This window comes from Takifugu flavidus, chromosome 6 (genome assembly GCF_003711565.1).
Source record: "Takifugu flavidus isolate HTHZ2018 chromosome 6, ASM371156v2, whole genome shotgun sequence".
Lineage (NCBI taxonomy): Eukaryota > Metazoa > Chordata > Actinopteri > Tetraodontiformes > Tetraodontidae > Takifugu > Takifugu flavidus.
The window spans coordinates 5008395-5028175 of record NC_079525.1 but is presented as its reverse complement, the minus strand read 5'-3'; the positions used below and the strand labels follow the sequence as shown (position 1 = coordinate 5028175).

Here is a 19781-nt window from a genome sequence, read left to right as displayed (position 1 = left end):
ATTGCCACGGTGTTGCAGGCTTTACAAATTTAAAAAAAATAATTAAGTCAAATCGGACTCAGAAACAATCAGACAACCAATGTGGCATTTAACGGTGAATCCCCCTGTTCGTCAATTAAACCGATATTTCTACTGAAATTAGGACACAAAAGTATCATTTTGTGCAATAATACAATATTAATACTTTTCTTTCAAGATGACAATAACATTTTGACCTCATATGAAAATAACTTGTGCATTTGGTGTTAATCTTGTAAAAAAAAAATAAAACTGACATTAAATTTCAGCTCAGCTTGGCATTTATATTTAATTACCTGGAAAAAGGAGGACCCTGAGTTTGTCCAAGAATGCATTCATTCATAAAAAAAATAATAATAATGGAAAATTAAGGGCCACAATCTAAAAATGCTTTCTGTGAAAATAATAATAATGATTTTTTTTTTTTAATGTAATAGTTTTTCAGGGGTGTTTAGTGCAGGACTATTTAAGAGCAGTGATTTTCTCACAGGTTGCCCTGCAGCCTCATAACCGAGACAATTCCGTTGGTTTTATAAACCAAGCATGAATTTAGCCTGGTGAACTGCTCCTTTAGCTAATGTCAGGTTACTGAAAATGCTCTATTAACAAAAGAACGTGATTATTACTGATTGATCTTTATATCAGGACCAAAAGCCCGGTGAACCTGATGCAGGGGCACATATGGGTAAAAATACTGCCCATGGCAGACTCTTCCATGAGCAGAGTCCAAGACATTAGATAGAATATGAGATTCATGAATCTGAGAATAAAGCTGTTTTCAATCGACGACCATCTGCATTTAAATAGCAACATGGAACAAGAGCTTGTTCGAGGGGTTTTGGACCCGGTTCTCCCTTAAATGAAAGATAAATTGAGGTTTATTGCATGCACAGCAAGAGTGAATGGTCACGTTTCTACCCCTTGTATACATTTACACAAATCAGATTCACCATTAAACGATTTCCTTAGTATGTTGTTAACATTCTTCATAAATCCATACAGTTCTGAATTTACGTACAATAATATAAGAAAATCGGGTAATTGCGCATTGCACTTCTTGTTCCCACCGCTAGAAGCTGCCAAATCTCACACACTGGCCCCACAGTTGTATTCAGGTGTAAGACAATTGCGCAGGAAGGAAGGGGTGGTCTCATTTAACCGCACCTCTTATCATAGGTGATTGTGTACTGGACTTTTGTTGCTGTAAAAAGGAGTGTATCTCAGTAAAGCCCCTGTTTAAACGTGTCGGTGAGCGTGAACGTACCTGTATGTACCTGCACACGTGGAGAGAGAGAGAGAGAGAGAGAGCCAGAGAGAGGGAGAGAGAGAGTTACAACACGTTGGAGAGATCGGGGAAGCAAGCGCGCGGCCAGGGGACCCGCCGGAAGAAGCAGTAGCAGCTTCAGCACGAGCTCACCCACAACACATCGGCAGCACGAGCGTCTCCGAGGCGAACGGCGGGGTGGAGAGGCGGAGGAGTAAGGAGGCACATGCACCGCGGCTCGTTCTCCCCCGCTGCCCCCATCGTCTCTGTCGCGCTCTCGTCACCCCTCGATCCCGTCGGACCGCCGCTTCCTCGTTAAGATGGCTGACCCCAACAGCGACGGCGAGCTACCGGAGAGCGCGCGGGGCTTCGCGCGACAGGGAGCCCTCCGCCAGAAGAACGTGCACGAGGTGAAGAACCACAAGTTCATCGCGCGCTTCTTCAAGCAGCCAACCTTCTGCAGCCACTGCACGGACTTCATCTGGTATGTTTGTGTGCGCGCGCGGGCGCGTGTGTCCGTTACACAGGTGATTCACTTGCTGCTGCAGTGGCTCTAATCGGCCCTTGCAATGTTTCATTCATTACCACCGTCTGGTCTGAGGCGCAGCGTTGCGCCATTTCGACCGTCTTCCACATTGCGACAGCGGCCCCGCGCCTGTCGGGTGGATGCGGTGTCCGCCGCCGCGGCTGCATCGCCCTGACACCCAACCGGAGGTCTGGTGAAGGAATGCAGCTGAAGATGCAGACCGGGGCCGCTGCCGCCTCTGCTGCAGCTGTGCGTGAATGCGTGATTGGATCCCACCGCGTCTGTGTGCGCGCCATTGTCTGTGCCTCCTCCTGAATTCCCCAAATTTCACCTCCCCTGTCTTCTGTCCACAGGGGCTTTGGGAAGCAGGGATTCCAGTGCCAAGGTAAGAGCCCAATCACTGGATCTCTGCCTGTTTGTGGCTTTGTGTGTGCAGATGTTCTGGACATATTACAACATTCCACCCAAGTTCAAGTCCTACAGACTCAGGAACTGTATGGTACTCTGAGTTACTATAGTACAACTGCTTTGGCTGTTTACATAATGACATTAACCCTCCCATCTGTCCCTTTATTAAGTATATCCACCAGTTTTTGCCCCAATCCAAGTGGTTCATTTATACTCCCTGTGTAGCTATAGCCAGTCCATGAATGTCTCTGTCCAACTGCAACTTCCATTTACCCTCTGTCCCAATCTAACTCTCAATATTACCTCTGTCTCACAATAACCAGGCCATTTAGCCTCTCTAGTCCACAGTAACCAGTCAATTTAGCCTCTCTAGTCCACAGTAACCAGGCCATTTAGCCTCTCTAGTCCACAGTAACCAGTCAATTTAGCCTCTCTAGTCCACAGTAACCAGTCAATTTAGCCTCTCTATTCCACAGTAACCAGGCCATTTAGCCTCTCTGTCCCACAGTCAACAGGCATTTAGTCTCCCTCTCCCACGGTAACCAGGCTATTTAAGTTCTATGTCTCAGGAACGCTGTCTCAGTAACCAGACTACCGGTATTTAGCCTCTGTTCCACTGTAACCAGTCTAGCCTCAATGTCTCTGCTGCTGTGCCTGTAGTACATTTAGTAATATAAATATATAAAGTGCCTAGAAACAATTTTGATTGTAACAGATGCTATATAAGTAAAGATTGATTGATTGAATATCTGTTTAAGTCAAGGTAAAGACAAGTACATTAATGTTCATGTGATTTTTGTTACCACCGCCAAAACTGTCTCTGTGAACAAAATGAGTCAGTTATGAAGGAATTCTAAGGAAATTTTCAGGAAATGTTGATAATGGTCCCTGGGAGAGCTCATTAAATGTTGATGGTGTTCTCAATTCCAGAGGGACTTTGAGCTCTGATCTTCTAAAGGCCAAGGCCAAGATCAAAAGCAGAGGTCTTTATCGTAAAGCAACCCGCTATCTTGTGAAAACTTGTAGCATGGATGGAGCCTATATGCTATGATACGGGTGTCAGTCACCATATGCGGGGAGGGAACGAGGGCTGTTTTTCTGTAAGTAACTGAATTTGAGTCATTTGAATGAAATAAATTCAGAAGGCAGAGGAGCAACGGAACATCACCTGCTGTGCTGCAGCGGTTTGTTTGTTGTGTTTTAGAGCCGCTGGTCTGATGCATTTGGAGTAACCTGTCGGCTCCCTGGCTGACGGTGTGTTGGTGTTGCAGGCAGGTGTCAACCTGAAAGCAGGTTGTTGCCAACGGCGATAAATGAGTGAGAATACTCGGACGAGGCCCAGGCAGAGGAGTGAGCTGTAAGAGTAGAAGTGTTGGCGGAGTGGCGAAAGCTGAGATGCCAGAAACAAGAGGAAGACTCGACCAGGAAGTCGAGTTTCTCCGGCTGTTGTGAGAGCCCGAGGTCTGATTGTAAGTGTAAAATGGTGGCCGGGTAAGTGGGTGGGTGGGTGGGTGGGTGTCTAGACACGGACGTCTGCACGGTTTTGTAACTGCAGCCAGAGAGACGCTATTCTCAGTCACATGCATGTTACAGCCACTGCAGCAAATGCTCTCCTGCTCCTGGTATCACTTCCTCATCCCCGCTCATCGGTCTCAGACTCCCCCAATTGTCATGTGACCTAATGTGAGAAAGTCAGCAGAGTTTCCACGCCATTGCAGAAGCCCTGGCTCAAACTAGTTCCAGGTTGCACAATTTTATTAGCTGCAGAAAGCTGATGTCTGGCTTTTTTCCCCTTAGTTAACAGCTCCGCTGGTGATACGGGAAATGCACTGAGGGGCAGGGAAAATTAACACTTTACACGCTTGAGCGAGCGTACAAATCTGCCCGGACTTCGGTGGCGAGCAAAGCGTGGCGAACGGCATGGGCCAATCGGAGCGCCGCACGGGTAGAGCTGCCGTCAGCTCAGATTTCAGGTCGGGTTTCCAGCCAGTCTTAAAATCTGAAACAGCCTCTTGTGTGAAAAAACCAGTTCAGGAGGGGTTGTGGGTGTGAGTCAGTGGTTTTTGTTCACATCAAAGGCGTGAGTCCATCCGTCAGCCTCACTAAGGAGTGATCTGGGCCCTCGCAGGTTAAACGTGCGACAGTCTCGGCGCCGCCAACCACCACCGCCAGTTTTTCTCTGATGGGAATAAAACACGGACATGCTCCTTTATACAATTAGGGAGTCGGGAGGGGGCAACACGGGCTCATGGCCATGAGGAAATGCCGAATTTGCTTGTCTTGTACAGAAGTCTGACTAAGGAAAGGCCCCATTATCGCTCAAGAAAAACAACTTCAGATTTTAGCGGCGTTTGAGTTGGAATGCAAGATTTTAATCCGTCGCTGCGCAGAGCAGTGCTTTGGTAACAACCCGAATAAGCCTGTAGTCGGATTCAGAGGTTGCCATGGAAACACCGCTTTTCCAGATTATCTGCCGTGTCGATCTCGGATACATTACTGCAACGCGTAAACATCTTCATGGCACCAAACCACCATGTTTCCTCATGTGCCATAAAATATTCCTGCAATAATATTTTCATCAGACTTCTTACCACAACCAGATTATCACCTTTTAATCAGAATATATGATGTCAGCACATTTTCAAAACCCCATTTTCACTGTGTGGACAAGATATGACCTTATATGTTAACAACGGAAGTGAATATAGAGGGTGGTTAAATTGTGCTTCAGCATCATTAGACATCCAAAAATAAAACGGTGTAACTTGTGAGAAAAAAAAAGCTCTCACATCACAAAAGAACTTGCTTAGATTTCCTAAGAAACAAAAGCATTTTGAAGAATAAGACATTTACTCTTATGTTTGTGGCCCGAACCCTATCAAGATCAGCCGTTCCGACCCGGCTGGTTTGGATCAGATGTTGGACCGGGTGTAACCCAAACTACACAAGGTTTTGGTTGACAAGAATCTTGGTTAATTAGCATTTTATCTTGGCTCTGAATTACTCCAGATTGCAGATACAAGTTCAATTGTTGCCCAAAAGCTTAATCCAAACCACACATTTAGTCCATTTTTACGGCTTTGGAGGTTCAAACAGGGAGAACGTGCAGAATTGTTCTGTTAAAGTTGGAGGCGACTGAATGTAAGGGAGGCGCTTCGTAGCCATCGGCTCGCTCTGATTGTGAGGAATGCCGGACATCTTGTACAGGCTTGTTTTGATGTGAGTGTTATTCTTGTGAAGTGGGAGTCTTCAGTGCCGGATGGGTGTGTTAGAATACCTGTTCTGCTGCACTTTGCCCTGCTTCTCCTCATTTATTTGTCTGTTTTCTTGTCTTGTACATGTGTCTTGTCTTGTACATTTTTTTTTTTCTCTTTCAAAATGGATCCAAGATCAAGTCGTTACCAAATTAGCCTCGGTGCCAACCAGAGTCCCAGTTTGTAATGGGAGATATGAATTGTTTCTGCGCTTGAAGAGGAAGAATCCTAGACACAAAGTGGGTCGTTTCCCCATTTTGCCGTCTAGTTTCCTTCGGTTGGGTCGTGGCCCCTCTGTGACTGCAGGGGAGAGCGCTGTCAGGCGAGTCGGTCCTCGGCCTGTGCCCAGCGGTCCCTGTCTCCCTCACAGGGAATTTTAAAGCTGACAGATTGTTCCCTTGTGAAAATGGCGGATGTGATGATGGATGACTGTGTGGTAATGCTGCACAGTAAATGAGAAGGAATCAACCGGCCACTATGCACGCGCCCATCAGGTCAGCCTGCTTTACAGGACTAGTTATCATCTTATCCATCAACTTTTGGCATCTGAACAAATTTGATAGCGACAGAATGCTGCAGCACTTTAGCTTTTATTCGGCCGCGCTGCTGTACGAGTCGGTTACAAACGAACAGGCTCGCAGGAAATGAGTCAGTGGATTTAAAGCTGTTCTGTGAAAGAATGTGGCCCCATTTGTTTTTAGAACTCTGGACTCACTTTCTGTGGATAGATGATGCCAAAGTAAGAATAAAGAGAGTAAGAAGCAGATGAAATGGTTCCTGTGATGGCGTGGACACGTTTAAAGTGGCTGCATGAAGCATTTCAGCCATTTTAAATGTTTCTCATTCTTTTTTACCCACACATGTGGGGCATAAATAAATCACTCACATCAATTTCTTTTACTTGTATATGAAAGTGGCCGTTTGTCTGCGCTTACCCCTTGGTTGCCATGGCAACATACACTATTTGTCAATTAAACTGATCCTCCAAATATACTAAAAGAAGGATACAAGTCATTAAAAAAGAACAGTCTTCAGTTATTAATAATGGAAAGTGGAGCGCGGATAATTAATTGGATAACGAAACGTAAGTGGCAGCTATAATTACCTCAGTGATGGTTCCAATGAGACAAACGTGGCGATAGTTAAGCTACATTTACACATACGCCGCGTCTTTTAGTTGATTATCAGATTTGGGAAGGAACGTGACGGAATTAACTCGTCAGCATTGGGCTGAAACTTTCTCGCATTGGTCAGAATTATCTGCAGCTTCAGGATGAACCTGCTCGGGAAGAAGCTGCTAAAATCCAGGCATCTTAATCCACAAAATGGGCTTTCTACCGTCTGGAGGACGCCTCGCCTGCTTTCAACGTGACTTTGGAGAGACGGTGGTGGTCCAACACAGGAGAAATGGTGAAGGGGTGGTTTTATTATCAGGGTTTTGGAATGACCTTCTGCTTCTGAGAGAGGACGTCGTGTCCCAGCTGCGCTTCTGTGTTCACTGACTTTAACAGTGGTGTCGGCTGTTCCGGGGGCTTGTATTTCACCTCGGCCGCCGCGCGATCAATAGCTGTAGCTGCAGTCAAGGACCCTGATTAGATGAAGTGATTTGATCCACTAAATCAGGTGTTGCAGCGTGCTAACAGGACTGTTGGGGAAGAATCAAACGCCGGAGAATCGTCGGCGGGACCCGTTCATCTGGGCCCAAACGCCGGTTACAGCATATCCATCTGTCGCCTGTTAATCATCCAGAATGCGCCGGACTCGCTGATGCGCCTGTCGAAAGTGTCATCCTGCTGTCGTTCTGGTGCTTCCTCCATTCCGCCAATTTGCTGTGATTTGTTGCCTTCGCTGCCCGTCAGAGCAAACCGGGTGGCGCGTAGACTCCGCCGGTAGGGCTCAGCCTGGTCGCTAGGCAACAGAGCTGAGACCTCCTCAGCAGGTCACTGGGCCTGTCTTTCAGCAGTGCGTGCTTGCGTGCATGTGTGTGTGTGTGTGTGTGTGTGTGTAAAATAGAAGAGATTTATGAACAACACTGGGCCATGTCTGCATCATTCACTGCTGCTGCCTCTCTGACACGCTGTCAACACACACACACGTGAATTCTCCACCCCCTCACACTGCTTCGGACCCAGCTGTGCCCCTCGTTCCACCCTGCCCACACACACACTCGCACACAGGCGCGTGTCATTCTTCGGTCTTTCTTTCCCTCTCATTCTCTTCTTTTGCTGTCGTCGATCAGTTCAGACTGACAGATTTCCAGCAGAATTAAACCACTTTCCATTTTTGCACCTCTCGAGGTGTGTGGGGTTTGTTCCGTAAATATGCACGCACGCACGAGCGGAGAGGAACATTGTGCTGCTTAACGACTGCAGGAGGAACCCGCAGAAGAGCAGCCGGATCCCACACAGCCTCATGTAAATGTAATGAATGTGAATAATTAAGATTAAACCAGAGAGTAATGTGTGTGTGGGGCCATGGTTGTCTTTTTGTTTGATTGTTTCAAATTGACTGAAACCAGATGTCTTTGTTTGATATATAGTTAATACTGTTTTTATATGAAACTTCTTCAAAACATGCACACACGCAAAGGCTATTTTTGTTACTTCATTTGACTGTTTCAGTACAGTCATAATCTGACTACGCGTCCAGAAGGGTTTTTTTTTTGTCATCCTGTTGCTGCATTGATTGGGTCTAAAATAGAATTGCTAAATCCCCTTAAGCTTTAGGGTGGAATTATTTAGGTATATATGAACAATTTACATCAATTTAAATCAACATTATTTTAAAATTTGAGTTTAGGTTAATCAAACTGCCAATAATTGACAACCTGATCAGAGTTGAGTCGAGTTTCTACAGATTTTGTTCGGGAAAATGTAGAAAACATCGTCTCTGTTTTAGTTGATAGCTAACATGCTAAATTAGGCTAAAGATTTTCATCTTGATTTATTTTCAGCCACTCAGCCATGATTTTTCTCTTTGCGTTGAATCAGCAGGTTGCGCTCCTGCTGCCATTTGGAGTTGCCTCTGTGGGAAGTTTCCTGTGCTGAAGTGATTAATGTGGTGATGAGAGATCCCACCATGCAGGAGGCGTTAAATATAAAAATCGTCACAGCAAAAAAAAACAACCCAAAACACTGAACATTGACGTCAGCAGTCCAGCAGGAGCCAGCATGAATGGAGATGATTTCTACATTGTGTGATGACTAATGCCACTGAATTAGCATTTATTCAACCTATTCATGATAAATATTCTCTCTCCTTTCACATCCCTGCAGTTTGCTGTTTTGTGGTCCACAAGCGCTGTCATGAGTTTGTCACCTTCTCCTGTCCGGGGGCCGATAAGGGACCTGCCTCTGACGTGAGTAACGAAAGCGAAGCATCCAGACAAAGTCAACTCAATCTGCAAAGTCTGCTTATCTGACAAAACATGGAACCCATTTTAATAATCATCCATCACGTGATTTCAATATCAAATGAATGTTATGATCGATCAACTGAGGCAACTGGCAACGATACCACCTGCGAACACTAGAGGGAGACAATATGCCTTAGGACGCTTCAGCAGAAGAGATTTTTCGTCTACAGCAAGTTCTGAAGGTTGTGGCAGTGTTTGCATTTTCTGCATTGGCACAGAAACACACTTGGTTAACCTCTTGCCCCTCTATTGATGAGCTGTCGGCTCTGAATTACAATGAGATGTGCCATTAAGGAGGAAATGCACTGCGTGGCAGCCTCAGGTTAATGAGTCCCAATGTCTAGCTTGCTCTCGTGCAAACTCGCCCTCTGTGAGTTGGCAGGGTTTTCAAAAGCCGTTTGACCGATATTACTCTGTAACCCATTTTTATTACATCAGACCTGTTTATTTTTTCCTAGCTCTAATCAGTCCCCAGGCTTAATTAGATCTCTTGAGTTTGGGGATTTTTAATGTTCCCTTTCTCTTTACTGTTGGTGTGTAATTCTGGTCTGGGGGCTTTTTTCATGGTTTTAGCATCTGGCCCACTTGTTGCATGACTGCATCACATTAATTTTTTAAATTATTTTTGCTGCAAGGGGGGTTCCAGCATTTCCCTGCCAAAATAACCACAATAAATACTGCTGATGTGACTTTACCTCTAGTTTATTGTGGTCTTGTAATCTGAGAATAGTGATTTTAATTTTCCCATGAAGTTTGTCTTGTGTAGTACTAGTTGTCACATCTGCAGAACTTATTTAGTTATTTTGGACTTGTCCACCAAAGTGATACTTTCAAATGTTGTCAGGCAGGTGTAGATTCAGGAATATTGCTGAAGTAACAGTTTCCATAACGGTTAAACACGGCATCATTAACTTTTTCGTGCCTTTCTTGTTGAAGGATCCTCGCAGCAAGCACAAGTTTAAGGTCCACACGTACTCCAGCCCGACCTTCTGTGACCACTGTGGCTCGCTCCTCTACGGGCTGATACACCAGGGCATGAAATGCGACCGTATGTCCATCACACAACATTCACGCTGTATTATAGAATGTGGCACAAATTAAATCATTTCTGTGTTAGCTAATTCCACAGAAGTATTGTGTTCACAAGGCTTTAACAGGTTAGGACAATGAGGCACTTTTTTTTTTTTGGTAATAAGTTGTTAAAAAAATACAGCCACTTCTGCTGAACCTATAAAAGAATTCACAACTGAGGCTGCAGCTTCCGAGCTTTAGCTTCTTGGTTATTTGTAAAACCCACAACTTCCTTTTCAGCTGCTGCAGTCTGACATTCAACACACACATATGCACAGTTCACAACTGATGCATCAATTGCGGAAATTATAGTAGCACTTTTAAACGCGATTAAAAGACAATGCAGTGCTAATTGTTTTATTATCGTGTAATGATGCAAATATTTAATTTACTGAGGCTAAGTCTAACTGCTTAAAACAATGGTATTCTTGAATGTGGTTGTATGTTAGTCAAGCACAAATGCTCAAGTGTGTCATTACGACAAACTGTGTCAGTTTGTCGTAATGACACACTTGTCACATTATAAAGACAATGATTTTATAAACATACTGTTATAACAGTATTCCCATGTCATTAGAGGCCAAACAGGAAGTGGATTCCACACATGTCTCCTGCCAGCCAGTTCCTTCGGAGTTAATTTGTGGGGGTTTTTACAAAGCTATGTTTAGACGTGCATAAAAAAAATAATCCAGGATCCTCCTGTTCTTGTAAATATTTCAACAGTTTCTTTACCACAATTAAAAAAGGTGTTTAGAGAAACAGAAATGACAGGAAGTTCATGTAGATGGATCTCGGGCTAATAACTCAACTGAGCCTGCTTCAAGTTTATTTAACTTAACAATTACAAAATATGAGAATTCTGTCATCCATATTCAATATCCTTTGCAAGTTATGAGATTTTTTGTCATGCCACTTGTCCAGTCAGTGAAGTTTAAGGACAATGCATGTGAGAGAGGCCAAAATGCTCTTTTACAGAGACAAAAATGAATGAATGAATAAATAAATAATAAACCATTGTCTGCAGTAGGCCTGTCTGCCACCTAGTGGGCACATTGTGGTATTACACAGCGATTGCTTTGCAACTTCCCACATGTGCGTTTTCCTGATTTTACTTTGCAGTGCAGCTTCACTCATTGCATAGTAAGATGTATGGATTTTGCTTTTTTTCATTCTTAAGATTTAAAGACCTATTGCTTCACATCTGGATGCAGGGAGATGGGGCTGCAGGTTACATAACGCATCTCCAATTATGCAGGACAAAAAAACAATTATCATGGAGGGTTGTGGAGTGAACACTAACTGTGAGAGACAATAGGGGGAAGTCTGAACATTATTTATTTGGGCATAGAAAGCTGGATAGAAATCAGGTTGAACCATTGCAGAAATCACATAATTGGGATTTTAAGATAATTAAACATCTACTTGTGTTTTTGTGCTCTAGACTGTATGATGAACATCCACAAGAGGTGTGTGGCCAACGTCCCGAGTCTGTGTGGGACTGATCACACCGAGAGGAGAGGCCGCATCCAAATCTCTGCCCAGATCACCAATGACACTCTCGCCGTCACCAGTGAGTCTCTCTCTTTATTCTCTAAACCTGGAAAGTCCATTAGTTGATCAATGAGCCAATGATTGGCCCACATTGCCACTGTGACATAAGTCCACGTGCGTCTCCCCCCAACTCTCTGTCTGACAGCTGGAGTGGATCGATTATGGAACAGAAACTAAAAAGTGGTTAAGTGTTGTCAAATTTAGCCGGAGTAATTTAGGACATGCTGGAACATGAGCAACATTTCACATCCTCCCGTCCTCTACAAAAGGACAAAACCCCACATTTTAACATCAAACAGCATTTTAAAGGGCATTTCTTGTCTGCTATCACTTCGCAGTCAAAGAAGCGAAGAACCTGGTGCCCATGGACCCCAATGGCCTGTCAGACCCCTACGTCAAGCTCAAACTGATCCCAGATCCCAAGAGTGAGAGCAAGCAGAAGACCAAGACCATCAAATGTTGCCTCAATCCTGTCTGGAATGAAAGCTTCACCTTGTAAGGCATTCATGTCCTGCAGCTACAGACCTTTTGAAGTAAAATCGTACATAAAATGAACTCAAGTTTAAATGCAACCACCTTTTCTTATTGGGTGAATATCTGGAGTTGAGTTTCCATTTACCTTAAGATACAATTTGCAGCAACCTGAAAGAAAGCGACAAGGACCGCCGCCTGTCAGTAGAGGTTTGGGACTGGGATCTCACCAGCAGGAACGACTTCATGGGGTCACTCTCCTTCGGGATATCGGAGCTGCAGAAACAAGGAGTGGACGGATGGTAAGACGTATTTATTCTGATCATAATACTGGATTAGGTTCAGCGTTGGTCTGTTTTTCTCCTCCTTTGAAGGTATAAACTGTTGTCCCAGGAGGAAGGGGAATACTTCAATGTTCCTGTTCAGCCAGATGGAGAAGATGGGAATGAAGAGCTGCGACAGAAGTTTGAGGTGAGCTCCCCCGAATGAGCGTCGGATTTTATTTTGCCTGCTTTAGGGGTTGGTTGTCACACATTTGCTTCATTTCTTCTCAATCCAGCGAGCGAGAGTAGGCCCAGGAAAGCCCACAGACTCTTCCTCCTCCTCCTCCTCAGTGTGCAAGTATGACAGTAATGGCAACCAGGACCGGGTCAAGCTCTCAGACTTCAACTTTATCATGGTTTTAGGAAAAGGCAGCTTTGGCAAGGTGAGGCACGCCATCTTTAGCGACCAGGTCAAAAACCAGCGAGCCGAAACGCCAACCGGGACTCTTGTTGATACCTTTCAGGTGATGCTGGCTGAGAGGAAAGGCACCGACGAACTGTACGCCATTAAAATCCTGAAGAAGGACGTGGTGATCCAGGATGATGACGTGGAGTGCACCATGGTTGAGAAGAGGGTGCTGGCTCTGGCGGGGAAACCGCCCTTCCTCACGCAGCTGCACTCCTGCTTCCAGACCATGGTAGCGCACCTCGCCTCTCCGTCCTAATTTAAGGAAAAACTCACGTTTTTCTCATGCTTCACCGTCTCTGTCTTCCAGGATCGATTGTATTTCGTGATGGAGTACATCAATGGAGGAGACCTGATGTATCAGATCCAACAGGTTGGGAAGTTTAAGGAGCCTCATGCTGTGTAAGTACAGTCACAAGGTTAAATGATTGATTTTAGCACCCGGGCAGCATTTGCCATGGATTATCGAGTAGTGTGAACCAACTCACAAGTCAGATGGCAGTCGAATTGAACAATCATTTTTAGGGAGCACTTAAAAGACTCACTGAGGTATAACGCAGAAGAAGAGTGATCAAAAGAAATGAAACTGGTCAAAACTGGAATTAAGTAACTAAAAGTGGGCTTTTCATTAAAGGTTCTGAGACCGTGATGACGAGTTCAAGGACGAATAAATTTGCCTGAATAAATTTTCGTAATGTCGGGTAATTGTGCCATTTATATTAATGCTGTTCCAAAATGACATTGGTATTTCAGGTTCTATGCTGCAGAGATCGCCATCGGACTCTTCTTCTTACATTCCAAGGGCATCGTGTATCGGTCAGTTTGTTTGTGAATTGGCAGCTGTCCACATGTGCAGGTTGCCACAGCGACAGGATGAGAAACAGCCACATACGTGTGTGTTTTTGCTCTCAGGGACCTGAAGCTGGACAACGTGATGCTGGACTCCGAAGGGCACATAAAGATAGCTGACTTCGGCATGTGCAAAGAAAACATGCTCGACGGGGTCACCACGAAAACCTTCTGTGGAACGCCGGACTACATCGCTCCTGAGGTGCCTTCAGCCAGCTCTTTATTTCATTTATACCTTTAAATGGTCTTCCTGACCTGACCTTGGTGTCTCGTAGATCATAGCTTACCAGCCTTATGGGAAGTCTGTGGACTGGTGGGCTTTTGGAGTGCTGCTCTATGAGATGCTTGCCGGACAGGTTCGTACGCATTGCCCAGATCTATCCACGAAGGTCAGATCATTCTGAGTCAAACCAGATGAAGTGTGTTTGTGCCTCCGCAGCCGCCTTTTGACGGGGAGGACGAGGATGAGCTCTTCCAGTCAATCATGGAGCACCATGTCTCCTACCCCAAATCCATGTCCAAAGAGGCTGTTGCCATCTGCAAGGGGGTGAGAACAAAAGACCGCCTTTAACCTTCTTCTATGATGCTGGCTTATATTACACTAACAGGGAAAGTGTAAAAATATGGCAGGAAATTGCAGCCGGCACAGGCAGTTCCAGCACTAAAAATAACTTTGGGGGGTAAAAAAAAGACACTGCAGGAAAGCTGAGCAAGGATCCATCTGTTACTATGGTGACAGATTTTAGGGCCCAGAGATGACAGTGGTGCAGTAACAATCTCAGTTGGACCTGATAGACTATAGGCTGTTTAGAATTGTGCAGCCATAGACAGGACATTCTTCTGCCTTTATTCCATAGAGAGTCCTTATTAGCTGAATTATTCAGCATTATATCACATAACTGGATTTGGATTCAACCCCTCTTTGTTTCTGTCTTTCCATTGAGAGATACTAAAGTGTATTTTCTACCAGAGGGATGAACAGTCCACTACAGTGTCACCTCGTGTCTGTGTGTGGTTTTTAGCTCATGACCAAACATCCAGGTAAGCGTCTGGGCTGTGGTCCAGAAGGGGAGAGGGACATCAAGGAGCACGCCTTCTTCCGCTATATAGACTGGGAAAAACTGCAGAACAAAGAGGTCCAGCCTCCTTTCAAACCCAAAGCTGTGAGTGTATTCATCACTGACACACACACGCAGACACGCGCACACTCGCGCTCTCTCACTGTAGTCACAATAAGAATATGTGGGAGGTAAGTGTTAGTGTAGCTCGCTCATCCACCATAACCTGCCATTGCTCACTAGACTCACAAATGCTGACCTGTCACTTGTGAGTGTAGTAATGATGGACGCTGAGATATCATTGGCTTTCATATGGACCAATGGAAATCCACAGTCTCGGCTGTGACTGATTTGATTGGTTGGTTTTAGTTGTCTTTCTCTTTTTTTCCTCTTTGTTTGTTTGGTGTCCATTTTTTCTCGACATCCCTCGCTCCATCATATTCACGCCATCCTCTCCCCACCCCTCTCTCTTTCTCCATCTCTCTCTCTCTCTCTTTCTCTCTCCACCGCAGTGTGGGCGTGACGCTGAGAACTTTGATCGCTTTTTCACACGCCACCCCCCAGAGCTGACCCCCCCAGATCAGGAGCTTATAGCCAACCTGGACCAGGAAGAATTCCAAGGCTTCTCATTTGTTAACCCTGAGTACCCTCACTCAATTCACTGACCCCGTCTGTTACACATAACACTGGGCTGCACTAGAAAACCCACAACTGACAATGTCACTCCCAGTGTTTATCCCACAAGGTAAAATTCAAAAGGAATTGTTCAACATTTTGGGAAAAAAATGTGCTTATTTGCTTTGTTTAACAAACGTTAATCAAAATGACTGATGTATGTGCCCAAATTAGAGCTGGAGCGAGGAGCAAAGCACTAATTTATGGAGGTTAGTGAAGAGTACGACTGTCTGCACTGTCGTTAACCGCTGAAAAACCGTTAAAGATCAGCCTGCTCGCCATTGTACCTGCAGAACATCAGCACACTATGATTTTGTCGGTGTTGTTAAATATTGTATATCGTCATATTGTTTTAGCATGATGTTTCCTAGAAGAAGCATGCTAACAGATGAGCAGACTCTTGTGTGGCGACCACCCTTAAATATCTTTGCCATTAGCACATATCATTTTTACATCTTCAAAGCCTTTACTGGATCAAATGAAACATTCTGTCGCCTTATCTTTACTGACACTGACTGAAGTGACAGTTGCTGTAATTCAAATAAGCAAAATAAGTGCATTTTCTCTCAAAATGCTTTCAGTAAGTATTTCATTGGTGTTTACCTGTAAATCCTGTCTGCCGCCCAAATGCTAAAAGCGTGGAGAGGACGTCAGATACTCGTGTGGGAAGCTCCCAGTAGAGGACTCACTTTCAGCAGTGACACTTGGTTTCGTCTTACTTTGGTTTAGCATGTGATGACACCCTGCTGCTCTCATATCGGCTGGTTTAGCTATGTTTCTATCTTTAGCGTAGAAATCCTCCTCCTGAACGCTGCCCACAGCAGCTGAACGTGCTCTGTATCTGTGTCACCCTTCCTGTAATTGCATATTGACACAATGTCCTGGCGGTAATATCGATGAGTATACTATACATATTGGTAATATACATACGGTGTAAGTTCAAACTGGCCAATGGCTTTGTTATGGTTGTTTGACTATGGATCAGTTTACTAATGTTGACCTTATTTGTTTATAGGACCAAATACTTCAGTCTCTCTTCAATCAGTGTTGTGGTGAGCTTATCTGAAAACACCTTGCTGCTTTGATTTGTTTTTTAATGATCAGTCAGAGAGTAGAGGTCTTAGTCCCCATGCAGTCTGCAAGTGTGTACTGTAAGTGATCATTGAGGTCGCGACCTTTGCCTGAAAAGTCTTGACTTTTCTCCTCATGCATTACTGAAGTCAGTTTCCTGGTTACACTGTGTTTCTAATGAGAGGACACTGTTTCCTGGCTAGTAACGAAGCTAATTAGGGATTTTGAACATATACAGTCCTTGAGTTATGTGAAACTGGTGGATAGATGATTAAAAAAAAAAAGTCCAAAAGTGCCAAAAAAAAAGCTTCAGAATCACTAGTATGTGGAGAGCTGCGTAACTGTGATGATGGACAGCCATCTCGTGCCATTTTGCAGTATAATAATTAGAATATGCACTATCACTTTATCTGTTCTGCAACAAGACAACCTTGGAAATGTCCATGTGTGGAATAAAATGTCTGAGATTCTGTTTTCCTCTGAGGCAGGGTGTGTACTCTTGTGACTGTAATGATGCAGGTTGTGTCAAATCTTGATCTTTGAACCCGTATCCAAGCAGCAGGTTTGGTTCTATTACACGACAATAACTCACCCAGGTGACAAATGGTGGTGGCAACAATACAAGGGATGTAACGGAGCGATTAAAAAATATGTATATCCAGGTCTCTATTGGAGTTATTTAGAAAAGATGCTCTGATGAGAGCTGCTTTAGTGGATTATGTAACTGTGCTGTATGAATGATATTATACTCACTGGTGCCTACCAGACTCCCTCTACTGTGTCTGCTTCGTCACTTCACTGAGATGGTATCAGAAGTCATTTAAATAATTGGTACACTCATATTTTCTTTTTGTTGTTGAGACCTAGACATTAACGTTAGTATTTCTGGTAGCTTGAGTAAGGTGATGCTAGCATAGCTTAGCGTAAAAGAAGCGAGGATTGGGGGGAGAAACCCAACGTTACTGAAGCTGAGTATTTAACCTGGATTGTTTTGCATATAGCAATGAAAAAATTCAATAAAATATATCAGTGGTGTTAGATATTTGTGCGTTTGACTGTCTCTTATAGCACCATTGATGCTAAGCTACACAGTTACCATTATTCTCAAATTCCACAATCGGTGAACAGCTTCTGCTTGCTGATGTTTGCTGCAGAATCTTTTAACAATCTGTCATATTCAACCAATTTATTGAATTCCATCCTGGAACAAATGTACACTTAAGAGGTGGGGGGGGTCTGTGGTGCATTCATGGACACGTGGTAGACATGTGAAGAATTTTCAGCCCCTCCTCTTTGTCATCGGGAAGCCCTGTGATGGGACAAAAATCAGGAGGTAGGAAATGAAATGCTCTGTGTGTGTGGTACATGTGTGTCACCTCGGGGCTCACTGCTTCACCCCTCCCCGTGTGTGAGAATCTTTCTGGATGTGGTTTTGGATCTGTGCCAGACTATTTCCCCCTCTCCCATTGGAGCTTGTGTCTCGGCTCTTCTGTGCTGTTCAAATGTCGGGTGGTCTGCTCTCATCTTTTGGCTGTTCCTCGGGTCCGTCAGCAGGATGTCTCGTTTATTGATGTTGCCCCGCTTCCCTCTGTCCTGTTCAAGTGTAAGATGTGTGTTTTGCTGTGTGGTTGTGGTGTCATTGAAGAACTGATTAGTTAAAAAAAGTGATTTTACACCACAAAAGTCACAGTTAGTCTTCAGATATCCCACAGCTTCCAAACAACAAACTTTTAGTCACTGTCACACATCAGACTACTATGGTTTATATAAATCTAACTTCAGAATTCATTAGAATGATAATAATGCTTCACAAAGTTATCTTAACGTTTATTTGTTTTCTACGTGACATCCCATTGCTGCTTGCTTGGATGGTGACTTTCTCCTTTGCAGACCTCTAAAACTGTCTTCCTCCCTCATTTTGTTCGTTGTTAATTTTCCCGTTGACAGATTGACATTTTTAGATACTTATTGGAAGTCTGCTCTCTTTGGTGTTTGACTCTCTGTGTTCTCTTTGCGGCAGAAGTCTCGCCGCGACGTTGGAAACTTTGACAAGGAGTTCACCAAGATGGCGGTGGAGCTGACGCCGACAGACAAACTCTTCATCATGAACCTGGACCAGAACGAGTTCCAAGGCTTCTCTTACACCAATCCCGAGTTCATCATTCAAGTCTGAGGTGTTCACCAGAGAACCAGCTCTGGCCCCCCTACATTCATGAACGCTCATCCAGTATCCCATCACACATACTCGTACCGTCTCAGGCGTCAGCAGCCTCTAAAATGGACAACAGCTACTCAACATACACCCACAGACATAATCTCTAAATGTGGCTTCAGATGCTGGTTTCTCAGCGGGACCAGTCTGACCAGTGGTTAGACCAGCAACAGCAAGCAAGTCGGCACGTCCACAAGGGATTCAGTCTGGAGAAGAAAGTGTAGTCGTGTGTACATGCTCAGCAGATTGACAACAGTGTTTGTTTACTTTTCATCTCTTCGACCTCTAAAAGACATTCACACCCTGAACATTCCATCATCAATAAGTCATGAATTTGCTCACACGTGTCTGCAGGAGCAGCTGGAAAAATTCCGGATGAACTGATGTCGTCCTGCCTGATACAGTCCTGACCTTGGTCTTACGAGATTCTTGTCTTCCAAATGACACACAAAAAAATAGACAACTGTTCCCAAGACGCCTGTCAGACTGTGATATTCAACAGTCTTTATTTAACCACCTGTTTCTATGGCACTGTGTGTGCGGTGGGTTAGTGCTGTGTAGGCCTATACAGTCTTTGTGGTCCAGCTCTTCTATGCATGCCATATTTGTGGTACAGTAGTTTCTTTCAATTTGCTTTTGACACGGAGGAGAAGCTGAACTGAGGCGGCAAGTGTATCTGCTAATGGAGGGAACAGTAGGCACTGAGATCCTCTGAAAGGAACATATATATTAGATGTAATCAACTCTGTATGACTTGTGTTACAGTGTTTGTGTAAATAAGAATGACTTAGAAGTGGATTTGGTGTTGTAAGCTGTGTCCCCCTCTGCACTTTAACCCTGCCAGCAGTCATGTCTGTCTTAACTTTCTGTTCACAATTCATTTCTTCCATCTCCTCTTCCTCTTCTCCTCTCCTGAAAACTTAATTTAGCCTCTTCTCTTCCCCCACTCCCACCTTGCACCTATTTTTTCAATGTAAGGAGAGGTCGCTTGGAACTTTCTTTTTTTTTAAAAAGGATGACGGGAGAATAAAATGTTTACTATGCAAAATGCAGGAGAAGAGGATGAGGACCAAAGTGGATGTTTTATAAATGAACCTGATGGGATTGTGTACCAAGAAAATATACATCATTTGCATGTGCTGCAAACGTTGAAAGTATATCTACATTAAAGTGAATTATTATAAAAAACATTTAATTCTTTGTTTTACT

The 19781-nt window shown here is 44.2% G+C and overlaps 1 protein-coding gene and 1 long non-coding RNA gene across 5 annotated transcripts; one reads left to right on the top strand and one right to left on the bottom strand.

Moving 5' to 3' along the window:
* Positions 1-1220: 1220 nt before the first annotated feature.
* Positions 1221-19760, top strand: LOC130528085 (protein kinase C beta type). Of its 4 annotated transcripts, XR_008951209.1 has the most exons (18): positions 1224-1766; positions 2162-2193; positions 8746-8828; positions 9822-9933; positions 11398-11526; positions 11846-12002; positions 12146-12280; positions 12353-12449; positions 12538-12684; positions 12766-12939; positions 13018-13109; positions 13461-13523; positions 13620-13758; positions 13832-13912; positions 13996-14103; positions 14579-14719; positions 15127-15359; positions 18381-18518. XR_008951209.1 is itself a non-coding variant. In XM_057037054.1 (17 exons), exons 1-17 carry the CDS (start codon positions 1603-1605, stop codon positions 18531-18533), a joined length of 2004 nt encoding a protein of 667 aa, XP_056893034.1. In that variant the 5' UTR covers positions 1221-1602; the 3' UTR covers positions 18534-19760. The 4 variants fall into 4 exon arrangements, 3 of the variants coding, with proteins under 3 accessions (XP_056893034.1, XP_056893031.1, XP_056893030.1); XM_057037054.1 differs by lacking the exon at positions 15127-15359 and having other exon boundaries at positions 1221-1766; positions 18384-19760; XM_057037051.1 differs by lacking the exon at positions 15127-15359 and having other exon boundaries at positions 1222-1766; positions 18381-19760.
* On the bottom strand, positions 11274-12258 carry LOC130528089 (uncharacterized). Its single transcript, XR_008951210.1, has 2 exons — positions 12127-12258; positions 11274-12032 (listed from the first exon to the last, which is right to left on the bottom strand). It is a non-coding gene; the product is annotated as an uncharacterized LOC130528089 (long non-coding RNA).
* Positions 19761-19781: the final 21 nt, after the last annotated feature.

Excerpts from the sequence above, each read along its gene's own strand:
- LOC130528085 (XM_057037051.1), top strand. The coding sequence starts at position 1,603 with ATGGCTGACCCCAACAGCGACGGCGAGCTACCGGAGAGCGCGCGGGGC. Across the intron at positions 12,450-12,537 it reads AGCTGCGACAGAAGTTTGAG|CGAGCGAGAGTAGGCCCAGG; the intron begins GTGAGCTCCCCC and ends TTCTCAATCCAG. Across the intron at positions 13,759-13,831 it reads CGGACTACATCGCTCCTGAG|ATCATAGCTTACCAGCCTTA; the intron begins GTGCCTTCAGCC and ends GGTGTCTCGTAG.